This window comes from Poeciliopsis prolifica, unplaced genomic scaffold (assembly GCF_027474105.1).
Source record: "Poeciliopsis prolifica strain line A6 unplaced genomic scaffold, Auburn_PproV2 SCAFFOLD001, whole genome shotgun sequence".
In the NCBI taxonomy this organism is placed as follows: domain Eukaryota; kingdom Metazoa; phylum Chordata; class Actinopteri; order Cyprinodontiformes; family Poeciliidae; genus Poeciliopsis; species Poeciliopsis prolifica.
In genome coordinates this window covers 18,596,482-18,617,540 of record NW_026562376.1, presented here as the reverse complement: position 1 = coordinate 18,617,540, position 21,059 = coordinate 18,596,482, and the positions used below count along the sequence as shown (strand labels likewise).

The window sequence follows — 21,059 nt, the reverse complement described above, 5'->3', positions numbered from 1 at the left end:
AACATGACACACACACACACACAGTACATCAGTCAAGAAAACGCCAACATCCTAGCTTTTTTCTTCATTTTATGCTCGTGTTGGCTGACTGAAATGGGTGCTGGTCAGTTCATTACTTTGTTATTTTGTACCTGTTCAAGTGAATGGAACATTCTGGACTTTTTATACCGACCAATTGGATAATTAAAGTAATAATCTATCATCTATGGTCTACTGCAGGGAAATGTGGTTTTATGACTCCTCCAAAATGACAAGAAAAGGTGCATGCTTTTGAGAAATTAATGTACAGGTACAAATATGATCAATTGTTAAAATGATTTTTAAAAATTTAAATAGATTTTTTTTTTAAAGTAAATAATTCGCAATGGTGTAAGTTGGGGCTTGCAAATGGTTTGTTTATTGATATGAAGTGTATGTAGGAAGGAGCCAAACCATGGATATAAAATGGAGGCATAAACAAGAGGTGGAGGCCGTGATTCTTCAGCGACTCTCCGCCTACAGCTATGTTGGACCAAAAGGTTTTAAACTGCAACTTTTGCAAGAGGACCGACTTTCTCTTCGCCGTCCCGCTCATTGACCCAGTTCACCTTTTGCTGAAGAGGTTCGTCGACATTGAGCCGCAGCTTACAGAGAGCCATTCAAAAGCATGAAAGTGAAGAGCAGAGACTGAAAGCACTTGTGGCGATCAGCCCACCTGCCCGGAACACTGCTGCTCCGACGCTTTGTCCTCTTTTATGTTTTGTTTATTTTTTTTTCTGTCTAGTTTCTATCAAAATACAGTTGTTGGATGGAAAGGATTAATAGTTAGGTCCGTACTGGCAAGCCGTGGTACGATGTACTTGGAGGACGGGCTTCTCGCTAGCAGGCTGAGGTGGTTTCTGCTGCATGAAGGACACAGAAAAACGGTGGTTCTCGTTCTGTGGGAGCTCTCGGTGGGAGGTTTAGGTGGCAAAACCACAGCTTTTTGTACTAATGCCCTCCCAGCATGCAGTCGGTTCACAATGCCCCTCTTCCCCTCCCCCAGCAGGCCGTGGTATTTCAGTTTGAGGATTGGAAAGCCCTGTGAGCAATTCTTTCATCTTGGCTCAAAAGGTGATGGGCCTGCGGGTTTGATATTTACCACTGGCAAAGCTATATATAAAAAAAAAAAAGAAATAAGAAAAAATGGCCACAACTCTGCTCTCTCCTCACACCACATGGTGGAAATGTTATTACAGGTTGGAGGTTTTGCGCTGCAGGTGTTAAACACCAAAGGGCATTCGACCTTTGAAGGAGTCGTCAGGGTATGCAGGGTAAAAACAGGAGCTGAAAGGAATCGCAAAAAATATTTACTCCCCTTCGACTTTATTAACTTTGAAAGTGGTTACGAATACAACTTTTGAAGTATTATGTGGTGCTTCAACACAAAATAGGACAGTTGAAACGGTGAAAAAATAAATGCCTTAATAGTGTGGCATGCACATCAGTAGAGATGGGCGTTTTTACCCGTTCGTCTTTGCTAAATAGAGCAAGGTTAGTCAGACCGGTTTGACTAACCGGTCTGACTAAGACCGGTTAGTCAAAAATGAAAACAATAATAATAATAATGATAATACAGACCTTTGGGCACTTAAATAACTTAGAAACATCATAATATGTAGGAGAAAACATAAACATGTTGCTCACAGTGAGCGTCTGTGAGCGACATTTTTCAAGCATCGCCTCAACTGGATATCAGTACGGACTTTGAATAGGCCCTTCAAACACAAGGATATGCTTTGATCTGAAAAGCCTTCTATTTCAGCTTCGGAGATGTTGTCCTGCTGGAATGTGAACCTCTGCCTTGAACTCAGCCTTCTATTTCTTACAGTCTCTGCCTCCTAGGATGAGTTTGCTGCATTCAGCTCTGAGCTAAAGAAAAGGACCCCAACATCTCAATTTCCATTTCATCTGGTCAGAGTACACGTTTGTTCTCCACTGTGTCCTTAGAGGGATTAAGGTCATACAATGTAAGCTGCTGCAGTTATGTCTTCTTATGACTTTATTCCAACAATGTGTGTTGTTTGTTTTGACTCTTAAAGATCAAGGTGATGGGATGCACAACCAGTTTTCTTGTCAACAGATTCTCTCTTCTGAGTTCTGGATATTTGCAGCTCCTCTAGACTGCTGCAAGGCAAACTGGTGGAGTCACATTAAAATGAATGCTGGGGGAAAAAACAGGCAGGGAAGATGGAGCTGTTGATAGCTGATGAATTGCATCATCTACCCTTGGAGGGATTTAAGTTTACGTATCTAATAACAAGTCGACAATTTCCTCCTAGCAATGAGCACAATTTCTTCCTAAACACATATAGCACCGTACTGTAAACATTTTCCCTCGACGCGTCTCACAAGATTTAATAACTGTTTGTTTCAAACTCAGAAGTGGGAAAATGCAGGTGAGGTGAGCATGCTTTGCTGCAGATCTGAGAGCAGAGGCAGCAGTCATCTAATGCACCTCCGGGCAGCTCAGCACATCCATTTGAAGAGATTTCTTCAGATTAATATCTACAGGGTTCTGAGATCTCACAACATAATAGGATTCACTTGATTTGCTAAATCTAGAAGCATTTTCACATCACGGTTTATCACGCCCTTAATCAGTGCAGTTACTGTAATTGGATAGCGAGGCAAATAAAATTTGCTTCCCTCCAAATAAATCTCTATTTTCAAGTGATACTGAGTGTCAGTTCCTCGTCTGAGTCAGAGTAGATTTTTTTCTTCTTTCTTTTCATCCATTTGTGGGATATTCCCCCGACTAAATGCCCTCAGTGCCAACTCGAGCAGAAATGTCACATTCAGAGATAATTTAATATCCCCTGTTTGCTCAAAGGCCTAGTCTCCCACTTCTCGGGGAAGCTTATTTTCTGAAACTTTTTTTTGTGTTTGTTTTTTTTTGCTCGCTTACCTTGTTAGACTTTATAGATGCTGATAGACTAAAATAGATCAAATGTGACCCACATAAATACAACTGGATCATGTAACGCGTGGAGAAAAAAAAAAATTGTAAGAGGTGAAACATAAGAGCAGAGATGTTTGTTGGGGTTTTTTTTGTTGTTGTTGTTGTTTTTTTTTTTTTTTTTTTTTTGTCAAAGCCAGAATGATGGGGGATTTAAAAAAGTCTCTTGTGCTAATTAAATTCTTTGTCCAATTTGTGTAGCTGATTTTAAGAAACTGCAAAGGGAACAGATGGAGGTTTATATTTATTTATCTGTTTTTTGGGGGGGGGTTTACCAAGGGAGAATTGGATGAACATCTTGGTCCTGCCAAGTGAATAGCAAACGTTCACACCTGGCAGCACCACCATAGCCTTCGGGATTTTGGAGCTTAGCTTTTAGAATATCAAAATGGAAGCTCTCAGCGTGTAAAGACTCTTAATCATCATCTTTTCCCAGATAAAGCCGTGCTGTTGCTCCCCGTCTCTCTCTCTCTCTCTCTCTCTGTTCTGGCAGTAATTACACAGCCCTGGTAGGCGTGTGGATCTATGGCTTCTTCGTCATGGTGCTGCTGGCTCTGGACTTCCTCTACTACTCAGCCATAAACTACGAGCTGTGCCGGATCTACCTGGAGAAGTGGGGTCTGGGCGGCCGCTGGCTGAAGAAGGCCCGGAACCAGTGGCACCGGTCCATGCCCGAGGAGAGCGAGGTCCAGGCCCAAGCCCAGCCCATGGTCCCCAGTAGCCACTACCAACCCAGACACAGCCTCAGAGGAGAGAGCCACAGTCCGACGCTCCTGCCCTACAACACGTCCACCGCATGGTGAGTGAGATGAACCGATTACATTTTAGAGACATTTATGTCTCTTCAGAGTTGTAAAAAAAAAATTTTTTTTTTAAATTCCTTTTGGGTGTTTGCCCTCTTTCGGATTCTGTTGATTCTTTCTTTCTTCAGATCATCAAAAAGCTTCAAATTTCGCACAAAGATTACTGGAGTAAATTCAAAAATGTTTTCTAAGCTTTGCTTAATTTCTTAGAATAAAAAAGCTACCCCAACCAATCAGCGTTTATTTTTTGAGAATCTTCTGAATGTCCGTGGAGGAGTTTTGGTCCACTCTTCTTTGTAAGACTGTTTTAATTTAGCTACACCACAACATGAATAGTGGTAAATGAATAAATTAACGGTTTAAGGTCACGCCATGGTATGTGAATCAGATTCTTCAAGTTGTACGAGTAGAAATCAGAATTCCTGATCATTTATATAAATAAATGTCCAAAAGGTGAAGTACTCTGTTGCTTTTTCTCTTTTCAGAAAGTTCTCGTTTTATCTCATTAGTTCACAGAATATTTTGATGATCAAGACTTTTTTGTTTGAGATGAATCTTTGGGCTCAAAATGTTTTACAACTTCCTATGTAACCCATTCCAAATGAACAGATGTTCAGGTCTGTTTCTTGTGCTCTTGAATGGGCCTAGGTCGGGTCATAATCTGTTGCCTTTTGATGTCTTTCAGACTACTTGTGAGACGGGTTTGTGTGATTTTGGTCTGGCTTTAAATAGGCTAATGAACGTGAACTCAAACATCCCTATGAAGTCTGGCATATCCCATATTTATGAAGGCTTTAACAAGGGGGTATTTATTTTTAATTTATTTCCCCATGACTAAATCTTTTAGTTGTATGGGACACTCAAGAGCCTTTATGTGGTGAAAGGCGATTGATTATTAATGCTAGGAGTAGAGGCAACGTTATAGCATGTGTGTGAGAGGAGTCACTGTGATGCAGGTTTTGGAGCTACCTGTAGCGTATTGTAATTTAGCACAATTAGTCCTAATTACTGTGAGAATTCAAATTATGTAGGGGTATTTTTCAAAGAACCGGTAATGGCTGTGGATAGGAGGGATGTCCTGTAGTGATCAGTGTTCCAGTGAACACGAAGAAGCCTCTGACTGAAGAACAGCCTGATGAAGAGGATGCTCTAGTTCTGCAAAAGCATCGTGCTTTTATTGGATTAAAAATGGCAGTCTTGGTAAACAGACAACAGATAATCAGTTGAACACTGACAATCAGTTATTTCTTTCTTTTTTTATTTTGCCTAAACATTGTCGAATCGGCTCTTCTAGTCAGGTGCAAAAAAATACCAGAATGAAAGCTAATCACCTTCTGTTAGCATAACAAAACTATTAATCAAGAGCGCTGTGAGACGTTTCTGTAACTTCTGGCTGCTGAGAAATAATTAGGGCTTTAAAATCTTTCCAACACATGGCCTGCTACTGGGATTTTTTTCTCTCCAAGCTTTTACCCCCCCTCACCAAAACAAAAAACAAAAAACCAAACATTAGAGTGTAGTAGTTTATCAGAGCCGAACATCTTCGTGTTACTTGGCCTTTTTACCTTCGCAAGGCATCTGGTTAATGTCACTGTGCAGTTCACAGCCACTAGACACTCCCCAGTGGGAGCTTTAGAGCAAGCATGCTAATGTTTTATCCAATAAAACAAGCTATGCAGCTCTTCCGTAATAAACATAATAAATATAGTTGCTATCCTTGGATGTTCCTTCTCGGTAACAGCAGGCTGAATGCTGCAGAGATTTTGTAACGGTTAATGGTCCAAATGTCTGATATCCATGATTTCTGGGGTGGGGGGAGTCTGCTAAAACCTGATCAATGCACACAGGTTTGCTAATATACAGTTAATATTTGTTCCTATTTGCTGCACAGACAGAAGAAAATATCCACAGGTGTATTACGTAAAACTCTGTGGAGTACAGCACAATGTGATTTGTTCTGCTCTGATGAGCATATTTCCAACATGGATACCGTTGCCATTTGGAAGAGAGGAGTGAATGAAGCAGATGTTTGGATACCAGTGAGATGACTGGCTTCAGAAATGTTGTTTATCTCTGTTTTCAAAAGAACATATATATACGCACACACACACCCACACACACACACACAAATAAATGTATTCTTTTGGGGGGGACGGGGGGGGGGGGGGGGGGTATGTTGTCATTTGTGCTCTATTATTTAAAAAGCAACATGGCGGGGAAGCCATGAGTCTAACAGCGTAAATAACTGTTTTCAGAAAACCTTCTGCGAAGTCAACAGGGGCTCCTGCATCCAGCTCAACATTTAGTCGAATTCCTTTTAAAGAGCAAACATGGAGATAAGCAGACTGCACACAAACTGTTACAGGCAACAGCAGATAAAATCTTCCAGGAACTCAGATTTCCGTCCTTCTGTCCTAATAAATGTCTTCCTGCAGAGCATTTAGCCTCCATGTCTGCGAAAGCCTGTTGGTTTGAGTTCATCCAGCGCCTGTTTTAGAATAAAAAAATGGCCTGGAAAAAAAACTCCTTCAAGCTAAATGAAATTATTCTGGGTCACATAAAAACTTTTTTTTTCTTTTTTTTTTGTGGTGTTTTCACTGGAAAACACCATTCTTCATCCTTTCTGTGTTTGTTTTTATTTCTTTTGAGAGCAGTCAGGCAGACTGGAGGTGCGTCAGCCCCACAAGTGAGCGGCGTTAAGACAAAACGAGATGATTTATGACACCCGGAGTGAACCGAGCGCCGTGGCTGGTGGTGGGGGGAGACTTCTCCTCCTCTCTCGCCAGACATTGTTCAAACTTTGATGATAAAGCTGCAGAAGCGAGGGAGCGCGGGCCCGAGCAAACATCCACTTTTTGCTCAGGCCATCTTTCATCCGGGTCTCCGTCTCGGACGCCCATATCTCTCTGACTGGGGTTCGGTCTCTTCTGTCTCTTGGGCCATGCTAATTTAATGCTGCGACGGTTTGACAAATGGCTCGGAGAAGCCGTGTGGACTGCATGGACCCGGAGACGGAGGAGTGGGGATGCTGGAGAGGGGATCTGGAGACCGCTCTGCCGGTGGAAACGTGGTTAACTTAGACTCAACAGAGCCGCAGAGCCTCCTCATTAGACACGAAGTCTGTTCGGGTTGATGGGACACATCAATCCTAGACTGGCTGAGGCTCCCCTCTAGTGCCTGTGCGCCAGCTTTTTGGCTGGATTGTGTTAACAGTATTGAAATACGACAAATTAAAGGGGGACCTGAACTTGTTCACCACCTCACCTTGTGAAAGTATTTACATCCTCAGCTGTCACATTCAGTAATTTTAGCGCGGTTCAATTAGCACACATCTACAATTACAAAGTAGTGTGTAATTATAAAATGGAAGGAAGATGATCAAAATGTTTTACAAATTAAATCTGAAAAGTGTGGTGTGTAGCTGTATTCAGCTCTCAGAGTCAGTTTGTGGAACTATACTGTGTTATAAGTGCAGCTGCAGAGCTATTGGTGCATCTCTACCAGCTTTAGTTCTTCTTATCAGAGCCTGTTTTTCCTCCAATTCACAGAGAGACTGCCAGACTTTCTCCTTTGGGATGTTTGGGTTACAATCTGACTTCACGACTCCACTAATTAATGAAATTGTAAAGAGCTCCAACTGGATTTAGGTGTGGACTTTTACTGGATCATTTTAGCACAGAAAAATGCTTTAAATTAAATATTTTCCATCGTAACTCTGGCTTTATATTTAGGGTTGTTGTTCTATTTATGTCATTTTTAAAAGCCCCAACAGGTTACTTATTGGTCTGCATTTAGCTAATCTTCCTATCAATTCTGATTGCATTCTCCGAATCTCCTAAAAAAATAATTAAAAAAGCTTCCGCCTCCACAGTATCATGCTGCCACCACTAAAACCTCTTTCACATAACAAGTTCAGTAACTTATGAGCCTGTTTTTGGCTGATAATACATCAAAAGTCAGGCTTCAATCAAGCCAGCTACATAGAACCGAAGTGAACTTGGACTGAAAATGAGTGTCACATATAAAACAAATGTGAGACGTTCTAGAGCGTTATGCTGCAAGTATTTTTGTCTGGTTTCTTCTGCAAATACGAAAGACAGTCTTCCTGCTTTTAATGGGTGGGAAAAAATCTGCCAGTTTAACCAGTACTTTTTCTAATCTATATTCACAGATTATTACAAAACAAACTTATGTGTCTTGCTGAACAGTTACCTTTGAGTTATTTTTGTCTTATTTCAAGGGTACTGCGTAAAAACATTGATGGCATGTGTTGCATTTTAAGTTTTGTTCTACATCTTTGCTGATGAAGAAACTACCACTGGCTGAAACCCAGTGATCCGTGTGTAAACCCTGGTTGCTCTGGGTGTGCGTTAGTGGCAAGAAATTCTTAACGTTTTAGCAGAAGAGGGGTGGATTTTCAGTGTATTAGCCTTTAACCCACCAGCCAGAAAGTTACATCTACTGTAAACATTACATCACGCAGTCTGGCCTTCTATATTTTAGCTGGACGTAAAAAGTGAAGGAGTCTGTTAGGAGCACTACGTTATAGATTGTATTTCACAAAAACTCATGAAAACCACGTACGCTACGTTGTGTTGGTACGTCAAGTAAAAAGCCAGTAAAGTACATTGAGGTTTGTTGTTGCACTGTGATAAATCTGGAAAACTTTATGCTGTGTAAACACTTTTACAAGGCAGTGCATGTTTAGTTTAACAAGGGAAGCCAACATCAACGCTCTAAAAAAAAAAAAAGTCAAACACGAACTTGTTCAAGATTGATGTCATATCTTGTCCAAGATGTGTTGCTATAAAAAGAGTTTCTGCTTTCTTCAAAAAAAAAAAAAAGAAGAAAAAAAGGACAGAAAGCAGCAGGCCGGACTCTTACCAAAACCTAAAACAGTTCTCGAACAATCAGTAAAGCCACATGACAGATGCTTGGAGCTAAATTCAGTCACAGGCAGTTTCTCGGGACGAGATTAGAAGCGCGCGTTTGCAGTTTCACACGTTTAAGCTCACCTCTGAATGCTGATAATGCTCACACTTCTTAAAAGTGTTAAGTAACCAAACTGGGAGATAGCGGGCCGCAATGGAGGATGCCCACGCAATGCGTCATCAGGCAGCCCCTTGTTTTATTTGTGGGGATCTTTCCCCTCCCCCCACCACAGGGGGAGACTGCAGGGACATGGTTCAGAAAACTAACTGGGTCCACTTGGTTTTAATCTACCGGGCCAAATGTAAATACACGGAGTGTGGGTCAAGTCCCAAAACTGGCTGAGCGGCATCTAAAAACAAACTCCGGTCGCACAGAAACTTGGGCATCCTGCGCCCGTATGGCTGCCAGCGCGGCACGGCGATGCAGTCGACGTATCCGCAGATGGTAAAAGGGCAGCTCGACGTTCAGCAGAGGGAATACTGATCTACGTGAGCCGGCTGGTTGACACGGCTGCAGATCTGCCGGGGGTTTCAGTGTAGGCGGCCTGAGAAAGCGCTTCTACTTTCTCTCCATGGATACCGTCTATTGAACTCCGCTATTCAACATATCCACTTCGGATTGAGCAAATATAGAAAACTTCATCCTTGCTCTCCAGCAAATTAGGTTCAAGGGGAAAATATTGAGTCCACCCGATATTGTGGTTTATCTTGGTTTTATTGGAGCGGTGCAGCCGCTCTTTGCATACAGGAAATTGCCTGCAGATGGAAGTTTACTCACGGGGTAATGGGAAGCCTAATGGCAACGACATCCGAGATGGTGATTGATTTTTATTTATTTCTTTTTTTCCCAGAAGCTTGTATCTGATTTTTCTTTCTGCATTAGCATACAGCGTGGCCAGTGAAACGTCCAACTCCTACAATCCGAGCAGCTAGTTTGATTGATCTATTCAGGTCTGTGAAGCAAGGCGTATCTCAGAAACTAAAGATTCTCAATCAAGGCAGTTTGTTCCTCTCAGAATGGAAAGACCGAAAGACACAAAAAAAAAGAAAGAAAAACCCACAAGCCTCAAGATAGAATTTGTTGAATAATTGTGGAATCGTTGCCCCACAGACTCACTTCATGTTTTTTGGCAAAAGGAGCTAACGAAGAGACAAACCGGGACAGGACGTTACAAATCTATTCATATTTCACTTTTTTTTTTTCTACAGAAACCCCAATGTTTGGTGTGGTTTTATGGGATAGACTAGTGCAAAGTAATGTAAAATTGTTGTGAAGTGGAAGGAAATTGATTAATGGCTTAAAATGTTGCCTTCATTTATGTTCAGCCCACCTATGTCAGCGCTTCGCTGAAGCGCCTTTTACTGCTATTACTTACTTAATTATATAGAGATTTTAACACATTATTATGTAAGTCTTGACTTCGACTAGGTATTTTTAACAAAGGAATACGAACCATTTAATCGTAGTCTAGTTTTCTAATGGTTTATTAGGTAAAATGATTTGAAGTGTGTCGTTGCAGCCTGACAAAATGTGAAAAAGGTCAAGGCGGGGCAGTTTGTCCACTTCACGTTCCAGGTGCTGACGAAGCTCACCTCCATCTGGGTTTCACAGACCCAAGGGACTGTGAGGGAGCTCGCGCTGAGAATTGTCTGCACTTGATCAAAACTCATCCTGTATTCTCTTTGTAGAGCATCCGCTCTAAGATTCTGCAAAAATGACCTGATTAGCCGTTGACATCTCAGTCCGACTGGATAAGACGCATTGGAGGTTTCTTTCCTCGTGTTTGTTTTGCAGCAGATAAAAAAAATGCATGACTCATTATTGGTTTCATTCAATCTGAGCATCTGCCAGGACAGTCGTATAAAAAAAAAAAAAAGATAAAACGGAAAGGAATGAGATGTTGGGCAACATTAAATGACACCGCTGCAAAATCAGCCAGAGCTCCATATTGAATCCCTTGGCGACTGATAAGTCACTCCGCACTAAGCAGCAGTACGTCCGCCCACTCGAGCTGGGCTTTGCGCTCAGTGGGCCAGCTGAGCTCCACCGTGTGGAGACCGGTCCGCGCGAGATGACATCTGTGGCCACATTCGGCGCGCGCACCTGACTCACCAGGCGTCGCAAGCAGAGCTCCCTGTAGTGACTCAGCGTTACCATCCGTGTGTAGTAAATCTTATCGCCGTCGCCATCATTTGCGTGGTGTTGCATCACTTACTTTAAGTTTTCCTAACACCTGCACTTCTACATCTGCTCTGCAGGAAGTGACGCCGAGCTGCCTCAGACTCAGAGCTAAAACAACATTTTACCTTCTTTTTTTTTCTGTTCTGTTCTTTTCTTTTCCACAGCGTGATCAAAGCCTCGCTCTGCCTGCTGCACATCGGCGTCCATCTTTGAACCCACCGGTTGGTTTTCTGTGATAATAATGGAACAGTACATTATAATATTATCCCTGGCCTGTCTGTCCACAGAGCAGCACGCCAAGACCTTGTCCAATTAGTGAAGCTCTCCATGTGGTGTGAGTTAATTAACATCATAGATGCTACAAAGACAGACGGACACAGAGCTCTGTTGAAGGGAGAGAGCAGGCGAGCAGGTTTAGGTCTTTGAAAATGTTACATTTAGCTTTCGCGGTAATGAAAACACGTGGGATATCTGCAGTATTTAAAATTTCACTTTCGTCTGTACAGATTAGCAGCCCAGTAAATTAGAAAAAATAATAAAAGAAATGAAGCTCATTTCTTGCCAAGGTGTTGGTTCGAAATTGCAAATGTGAAAGGCTGTTCAAGTGTGGAGGAATTAAGGCTGCAGTGTAGGTGACAGAAAAGTGAAACCTGAGGTCAGTTGTCTCTTCATGTTTAATGTAGGTGGCTTCGTTTCCTCCTTTTGTCAAACCACCTGTCTTCTTTACACAAAAATGTGGAAATTTGGAAGTTAAATTACATCATAAGATGAATCTATATTCCAATTTTTGAATTCCTGAAATAGACTGCCTTTTTGACGATCTGATAATTTTTTAAATATCTACTGAATTTCCCTAAAAAAATAAAATAAAACAGCTTTTTCACAAATTCTCGGAAAAGTGGACAGCTCATTGTTCCCAACTGCGGCGTACACGTGGCTCCGCTCATTTATGCAGAAGGGATTGGTGGATGTGATTCATAGGACGGACATGGGCTTGGAGTCCTGACGAGACTTACAGACTCCTAAAATATTCCTGTAAATTTAATTGCTTTTTGAAAAGCAGAGCAGCCCTGTTTTATTGGTTCTTCTGTTCTCTGACTGTGAGCTGAATTTAAACCAATAAGCTTTTTCTTTCTTTTTTTTTTTTTTTTTTCCCCCCATATAAAGAACAATGTTGACCAAAAGGCTCAAAGAGCACCAGTTCGTAAGCGAAAGCCTCTCTGTGTTGTTCGGTAGGAACCAAACCGTCTCCGTGTCGCCGGAGGGGTTTAATGATGCAGACCCGTGCCCTCTGAGTAATAAAATGGCTTTTAGGAGAGTAAAAAGCACCGTTAGTTATCTTGCTTGTTCATCCGCCTGCAGTCTGTTTGAAATTACCTTCACTGCATATCCAGAAACGTCTCTTCTGTGTCGCATTTTTGAAAGAGTCCGCCTGACTGTGAGGGCTCTGCTTGTTCTCTGGCATGCAGCCGAGTTGTTGTCATGGCCATTTAGTCATGCACATAAACTGAGATGCATGCATGGATTCGTTTTCCCGACTTATTAAATATTACCTACTGAATGAAATATGTTTTCTCTAAAATTGTTCCAGATTTGTTGAGACGCTCCAAATAAATTTAGTAGATGTTTTAAACTGAAAATAAACTTTTAATTGAATGCTAATTTAAGACTTATGCCATGTTTTGTTGAAAGTCAAAAGCAGTAGCTGCTGGCTTTGCCTCGTTTGAAATCGACACTTTTGGCTTCGGTTTCAAAAACAAGCAAACTGTCCAAGTGTTTTCACATTTTGTTGAAATTTAACCACACATTTGATTTATTCAATAACCAGTTATACTGGGATTTTACATGATCTGAACAGTGTGGCGAACTAACACTTCAACCAAATTGCATTTCTCTGCTGGTCTTTGAGCGGGCTTCTATAAAATCTCAAGAATTTGTGTTTGTAATTTGTCTGAATGCAAAAAGTACTAGAGGTATCTGTACTTTTTTACATCGCTGCATCTGATCCACTGTGTTCCTCTGCATCATGGTTTAACTTCATGATGCAGAGGCATTATGTGTCCTTATGGCTTCCATTTTCAGGTCAACCATATTTATCTCAGACGTTTTTCTGCTTTTAGATACTGGCGAAATCAAATTTCTGGGTTCTTATTCATTTCATTTCTTAATATTTTCCATCAAGTTTCCCTGTTTTCCCGTCAAGCCATTTTTGTACAGTTTTGAAACGCTCCACTGCTTTTGAGCAAAATGTGAACGGGTGCCTGTTTATAAAAATGCACCGGACAGTTTCTGTAGTTCATGGAGCTGAAATGTCTGTTTTATTTTATTTCGCTTAACCTTTGTTTCACCAGGAACGATGGTTGAGAAAAACTTTATGATTGACAAAGTGATTGCTGACTTATCTTTAACCCTCTCCAGGCAGGGGTTGCAGATTTGCAACAACTTAAACAGTCTTTTCAAGTAATTTGAGCCTGAGAGGGTTAAGAATTCTGAAACACTGGATAAGTTATTTGTGTTGGGACGTTGCAAGGCAAAACATACATACATCCAGTCCATTCTACCAACATGAACTGATTTGTTATCACTGCTCACATAGTGACCGTGAACTGAAGGCCGAAGCCAATTCTCCAACCCAAAACACGAGGAAACACTGCCAGCATTAAAATAAAAAAAATCTCTTAACTTGGGCAGATTTTCACCACGTTGTTCAATAAAATTCATTTGCATTTAAATGAGCAATTTAATTTGAAAATGTTAATTAAATGTTTTATCATCGGCCATCCCATATGATTACTTTAACTGATTAGTCATTCTGGGGAAGACTAGCGAGGGCAGCAACATGTAATCATCTTGTCAGCTGCTCTGGTACATCTCTACATCCGAATGCTTTGTTTTTCTTTGTGAAGGAAATTTAAAACGGGGCTGTCCGCCTTTCACTGGTGAGGACAGCGTGTCAGACCTGAGAAGGCCTCAGAGTCAAAGGCAACGTGGTGCTGCTTATTCGTCTCCCTTTGTTGTGATGACAGTCTGAATGTGCACTAAAAGGAGAAAAAGATTTCAGAGGGGAAATAATTAATTCAACTCCTGCTGATTTGCTAGGTTTTTTCACAAAGGAGTTATCAAAGTTCTTTTTTTTTTTTTTTTTGTGGTAGCTTTATTATTTAAAAATACAGAAAGTTAAAAAATGACTTCCATGCCATTGAGTGAAATAACATTTTTATCCGCGCTTTAACCACAGCTTGGTTCTCATTGCAGGAGCATTTGTTGGCAAGCACAGCAGTAAGAGTTTGTTAACAGCTGCTTGGCAGCTTGCAGCTCTGGATTCCTCCTACAAGGTTTTATTTCCTTTTGTTGGATTGAGATCTAGAGACTGGCTCAGCCACGCCACAATGTTGATCTTCCTTTGTCGATGATATGATTTGGGTTGGTTTCACGCTGGACGACCGCATCCGACGTGATGATGAGGAAAGAAGGTTCACAGACCCTGAGCACGGCCGTGTTCGCCGAACCCGCACACCGGTTCAGATCAGATTCATTTTTTACTAATCCAAACTTAGTATTTTGTTTTACCAGTGTAAAACAAAAGCCTCCTGAAGCAGCTTCACAAACAGAAGCCAATAATCATTACTTCTTCCAAAACATGGCCAGTTGATCTCATGCCTAAGAACTTGAACCAAGGCTGCGTTCACACTGCAGCCTGAAGTCACCTAATTCCCATTTTTTGGACGTAATGTGACCTGCATCCGCTCTTCTCATGACAGTCTGAACAACGCAGGTTGGATTTGTTTTAAATGTGACCCGGGCCACTTGGTTATCCGATTCAAATGTGACCTAATGTCCCGGTCACATTCTAAACGTCAATGATATTCAGCAGATCTGACTATTCTGTGCGACAGGAAGAAAAACAACAGCCACTTTGTTGTTAATATGCTGCTCTGGTTGGACAACAACTTCAGATGTGTAAGTTATGCTCCATCCATGTTTAACACAGAGCGCTTCTTCTTTTTTATGGCGGCTGGCAGAAAGAACACAGAACGCTGACGTCATCGCGTCCTCTGCTGCGCATGCGGGACGCTTCCAGATCGTTTGCCGCTCGCATTGCAGAACACATACGAGGTTGCATATGTTTGGCAGTGTGAAAGGCCACAGCAAAAAAAAAAAAAAAAAGCGAGGGATCATTAATCTCTCCATGAGGCAAGAACTGCCGCGTAACTTCAAACACATGGATGTTCATTTTACGTTTCAACTATTTCTGAATATTACACCAAGTACGATCACCTTTGCACGAAGCTGTTGCAAACGTCTGATAACTTGTATTGGATGTCATTTGACAGCTGCTTACACACAACATACATTTAGAGGTGATCTAGTCGATCACAAGTCCGACCGTTTTGTTTGTAAGAAATAAAAACATTCAGTTGGATATTAGTAATATCACGCTTTTGTCATTTTTTTCTTTATTTTTGCAGTTTCGGTATCCATTATGCCCAATATTTTTGGTCATGTAATTGTCTTTTAAATCAGGACATCCTCTATGAACCGTGGCTCAATTCATACCCATCCATGGGACGTCTTAAATTTACTATGGCAATCAATCATAGAAATATATGGTTTTATGGCTCCAATAACGCTTATCAACCAACAAGAGGACACATAAATGTTTTGGTTGGATGGGTTGTTATATTTTGAAAATGAAAGAGGCACAAACACTGATCAAAGCTACACGGAAAACACAGTTTTCAGGAAATAAAGAGCCATTTTATTAAGTTGTACAAGAGATTTTTATGATAATTAATCCCCTTGATTCATAATAACAATTCCATTAAATTGAAAAAAAGGAAAGGAAACTAAATGTTGTGACTTGCATTACCCGAGTCTCTTCAAAGATTTGTTGTAGGATCTCCTGCAGCAGTCAGTATTACACCAAATAAGAAGAAGCCTCTGACTGAAGGCACTCTGTTGTTGGCAGTCTCATTAAAGGGATGGTTACAGTTGTCCACGATGTATTTCAGTTTATAAGGAACGACTTACTTTAACATAATAAAAAAAAAATGCATGCAGTTAAATTAGATGGCCATAAACTGATTTGCTTACAGGCAGGAAATGGCGAGTGAGATGGGACAAAATGGCAGTAGATAGACTCACAATTGTGATACAAATTAACAAATTAACCTGGAAGACACTGTGTCAAGGAATTGAATATTTCTTTTTGTGTATCGTATTAATTCTTGTTTGCTATGACATCTTTTCACGTCACAACACTGGAACACTGGAACTGGCAAATAAATGATAAACCGCTCATCGTTTTGATGCAAGAAAGCTCTATTTAATTAGCAGCTAATTCCCCAACTGTGTCATATTCTAACCTGAGATGAATTCGGTTCATTTTGACCTCATTGTTGTTGTTGTTTTCTCCTTTTGAACAGAATAATGCTGCGTGGACAAACTGAAGAGTAGCAACACCTGGTTTCCTTATACAGAACAGAGGAGATGTCCCAGAACCCCGTCTGCAGCGTGGACTGCAGATTCGTCACCACCTTCGGCCTGGCCGTACTGTAGTAGTTTGTAGTGACTACTGCCAATACGTAATGAGCACAAACACCCGAGGACGGACAGAAGCAGGTTTTGTTTTTATTATTCTTGTTTGGGTTTTTTTAATTGTTTTTAGGAAGAGATGATCAAAGAGGACTCTTTCAGCTGCAGCCTCAGCAGAAGAGAGACGGGTTCATTTTACTGCTTAGAGGGTTTTTCTTGATCCTTTAAAAGCAGCCGGCGACGAACTGGAAACCCGAAAGCCCGCCGGCCTACAGACACAGTTTCTACAGTAGATATAAGATGTTTATCACACCGCTGTGTCACTTTGTGTTCAGTAGCAGTTAGACACAGTCATGGATTATCTATTTGGTGAATTATTTATGTGAACTAGTAGGAGAATTTCTATGAGTGGCTAACTTTCTGAACATATAACTGCTTAGGTTGATGCTGAGCATCTCACTTAGAATGTTTTTTTGTTTTTTTTTATTTGTTGTTGTTAAAACCAGACAAACGTGTTCTCAGTGATGCTAAAAAAAAAAAAACATAAGAAAATGTTTGAACTCCTCCTTGATAAAGACACAGCATCACACAGTTTGTCCCCTGGTGGTTTCATGATCCTGACATGAAGTCCTCCAAAGGTTCTGTCTCTTCACCCAGAACATTATTGAGGATCAGGGATGCCTTCGCAGCAGCAGGAAGCTTTATGCCAAGTTTAAACACGTCCGCAACAACAAAGCCAGTTCGATACTTTAAAGATTAGTTTGTAATATTACGACTCGTCTGAAGCTGTACAAGCGGCAGCTTCATTAGCAATATGATGCAATCGATCAACATTAAGCTCCTTTATAAGGAGCACTCTGTATCCTGCTCTGGTAATTGATAATTAGCCATGATTTAAGAAAACAAAAAAAGGAAATCCATCCAGGCCCCATCAACACTGGCAGCAATAATGTACAGCAGCCTAATCAGAAAGATGAACTGGTGCCATGAGTCCAGTAGGTTCTGACTGGGAAAATCACCCAAACGCCTCACCGCAGACCGCGTATGCAGAGAGGAGGAAGAGAAAAGAACATGTTCGTGTTTCAGAGTAATGGACTCGTAAGAAGGTCTCCAAAGATTCCTGTGTCAGCTTGGTAGGAGCTAAATTATCACCGCTTTGTGGCAGAAAGCTACTGGAGAGTCACATCCAATCAGAGCTTTCAGACTCCAAGTCATTTACTGAAAAATGCAAGTCAAAATGCCCTCCATGATTTTCAAGTCTCAATTTGTTGGTTTTACAAAACAAAAGCCTAAAACCACGGTACAGTGCCTTGTAAAAGTGTTCAAACCATGTTGACGTCTTAAAAGTTTTGTTTACATCACAACCACACCCTCAGATGTATATTTTTGGGAATTTTATGTAGTAGAAGAATCCTAAGTTGTTCATAACTCTGACCCGGACAAAAGATATTTTGCCCATGCTTTGAAAAATAGCTCAATGAATGGCGCCACCATCTTTCCCTGTCACATATGGTACATTCAGTGTGATCTGCTGTGTTTTCCTCCAAGCGCAATGTTTGACATGTAGCCAAAAAATATATCTTGGTCTCATCTGATCAGAGAACCTTTTCACTCACGTATGCAGAACCTCCTAAACACGAAATGCGGCAAACAAAAAAATAGAAATTCTTCGAGGTTTCTTTCAATAATAATCCCTTCCTGTCTTCGTGCCACATGAAGAGCAGCTTCTCCCACCTGAGGCCTTCGTCAAACATTTGGATTTTCACTGAGCTTCAGCCGAAAGGCGGCTGGTTGCCCTGGATTTTATTTTAAATTCTCCGAAAATACGTCGAGGTTCTTGGTTGTGATGTGGCAAAGTGTGAGAAAAACCTGTAGGGGTGTGAATACTTTTGCACAGCACTGTACGTGTATTTATTTATTTATTTTGGATTGATGAGTGATTATAAACGAGTTAAATATAACTACCTACTATCGCGACTTCACACTGATTTTAGTGCCTGTTAGTCCACCGCCTGTTTTGCCCCGTTAATGAATGCTTTGCTCGAGTTTTATCTTAAACTTGCAGAAACGTCTTCAGCTGCTTTGTCCTTTTGTTTTGCTGATTTATTCGTTCAGTCGGGTCCCATTTAGACACACTTAATGATCTGCCACAGTGGACAAAGTCATAAAACCTCAGCATTCACATTTAAATGGCTTAAAGAGACATTGGAGTCACTTTTGCTCCGAATATTAATTACAGAAACACCAAAGTGATTCCTAATTGACTGACTAAAGGATATAAGGACAATATTCAGCTCTACAATCATCTGAAGATTAATGCTTCGGGCCAAAGTATTTAAAAAATCCCTTTCTTTGTGGAAAAGTTATACAAAGCAACTTGTGGTCATTAGACCACTGACTCCAAACAAAAAAAAACAAACCTGATGGAGGATTTGATTCTTTAATCTCAGCGCTCCACGGAGGTTAAGTGGAGCCGATCGGCGGCGGCCGAACGGCGTCCGTTACCCGTTATCTCCAATGATATTCAAATTTGCAGAGCCGCTAGAGCAACTTAATTCCCACTTTCAGTCGCTGAAGTTTAATTGCGCGCTTGCCCCAAAAGACTTGTTCCATCAACTTCTAGGGGGCAGGGAAGAGGCGGGATGTGTCCAAGCGAAATAATTGGCCCACAGCTCAGTTCTGGCTTTAAATTACTCTCGCTGGCTCAGAGTGTGACGAACAGCAGCAGCAAACAGGAAGGTGAGAGTTTTAACAGGGTGCGGCAGGAGAGTAGTTTCCATAAATCTGGATCAATTTAGAATTACGTTATATATATTTTTAGCGCTGTAGGAAGATCTTTCTTTCTTTCTTTCCATATCACTGATTATAAAATGCATTAGTCTTACCCAGGAAATTTTAAATCCAACATAATTTCAATATGCCTCTGACAAGCAGTAGCAGGATCGTAGATGGAGTTCATCATCCAGAGATGTTTCAGGAATCCTGACTTGTTTTCAATGTTCCGACCTGGTTTTATTTATTTATTTTTTTGTGATGTTTTCTGTTTCGTTGACAGTAGTCCTTCCTCTGGCCTGACGTGATGTGGTACTGTTAATCGTATCAGCTCAAGCCTTTCTCCTGTACCGAAAATAAATAAATAAACAGATGGGAGGGATGGGGGGGGGCAGAGGAAGCACACAGCTGTTTCGGGCTCTCCAGCTTGTTATGGTAACAGTTGCCTTACAGTCAAACCCCCACCTGTACACAGAAGCGTTGTGGTGGTCGATACCTCACGTTCCTCTGGGTGTGGCGATGAGGGCGACGAAGGCCATGACGTGCACCGCGTTCTGTCTATGTACCTCCTACTAGATAGAATGTAACTTTTTTCAGTGAGATTGTAATTGCACTCGTTGACTTTGTATTGTCACAAAAGGGAGTAATAATAAAGTTTTATCTTTTCCAGTGTGTTTAAATCCCTCTGTGTGAAGTTGGTGTCTTTGACAAAAAGGGAGGAAAATCATCAACAGGATCACGAACGAAGCGACTAAAATTAGGCTGTAAATGTACTATGCTGAGTATGTAGTTCATCGTTTGATGGCGAAGACGCCGGGTGACGGCAGACTGACGGGGAACAGGAAGGAGAGGGGCGGGGCCAGGGGGTACCTTTGCTTTTTGTTTTTTTTTTTGGTCGGGCCTGGATCCCATCGCAGCTCTAGTTTTGTTTAAATTTGTGCAGCGGAGCAGCAAAATTATTGAAATAAAATATTACCTGAAACATCAGGGAAGAAGCAGAGGTCCTATTGCCAGATCTATTTATTGCTACTAATTTATGTTTATTACCTTGAAAAAGTATTTTTGCACTTTTAAAACTTTTATACCCATTGTCATGGTATAACTACAAAAAGCAAAAAATGAGAGGCCACAATTTGGAGCTGCAGAGTGTCGAGCATTTCTATTTGGCCTCCATTTTTAATCTGAGACTCCTAACAAGCGCCATATATATTTTTTTTTAATAAAAGGACTTTTCTGTCGGTGGTGATCTGAACTGGGTTTTCACGCCAAGCTGAAGTTGAGGGAGGTTCAAGTTTAGCGTCAAAGCGTTACCTCTTACTTTGCATGACAGGTAATGTGTAGAAATGATGTTTTCATAAATTGGGCCGTCGTAGGATTTGTGTGGCGCCAAAAAGGAGAGGTTAGCCCAGGGCGCCATTCATCTAAGAACCGCCATTGAGCCAGTAAATAGAGTTTGCCCGCGAGTAATTTATCCTCTGTAACTCCAGCTGTTCTGACGGCCCTCAGGGGTCGGTAGAAAACATTAGTGAACAAACACCATCAGTCGAGGAAGCACAGGAGACGGGTCGGGGTTGGAGCTGCGGTGAATTTTAAAGATCGATCAGACTCCACAACATTATTCCACTATCGATGCGTAAAACCTTACATCATTTCTACCATTAAATGTGGTGGCATCGTCCTGAGGAAATGTTTTTCTTTAGTAGACGTGGTTGATTAGATTAATTAATACCAGACAATCCAGGAGGAAAACGTTTTAAGAGGCTGTAAACGTCTGTTGGTCTGTTACACACAATCCAAAAAATATTCCCCCGAAGTCAGTGTGACAAAAAATGAAATGACTGAACTGGAGGTCTCAGGTT

At 41.2% G+C, this 21,059-nt stretch overlaps 1 protein-coding gene across 3 annotated transcripts in view; it reads left to right on the top strand.

The window, feature by feature from the left end:
* The window catches only part of shisal1b (shisa like 1b), a 48,786-nt gene extending 28,912 nt beyond the window's left edge, over nucleotides 1–19,874 (top strand). For 2 of the 3 annotated variants that reach the window (XM_055029063.1, XM_055029071.1), the window contains one exon: nucleotides 3,471–3,780. In XM_055029063.1, coding sequence (XP_054885038.1) covers nucleotides 3,471–3,780 — 310 coding nt within the window. Of the gene's footprint in view, nucleotides 1–3,470; nucleotides 3,781–16,319 lie in introns of those variants that run through there. The other variant, XM_055029054.1, reaches the window with a different exon arrangement.
* Nucleotides 19,875–21,059: the final 1,185 nt, after the last annotated feature.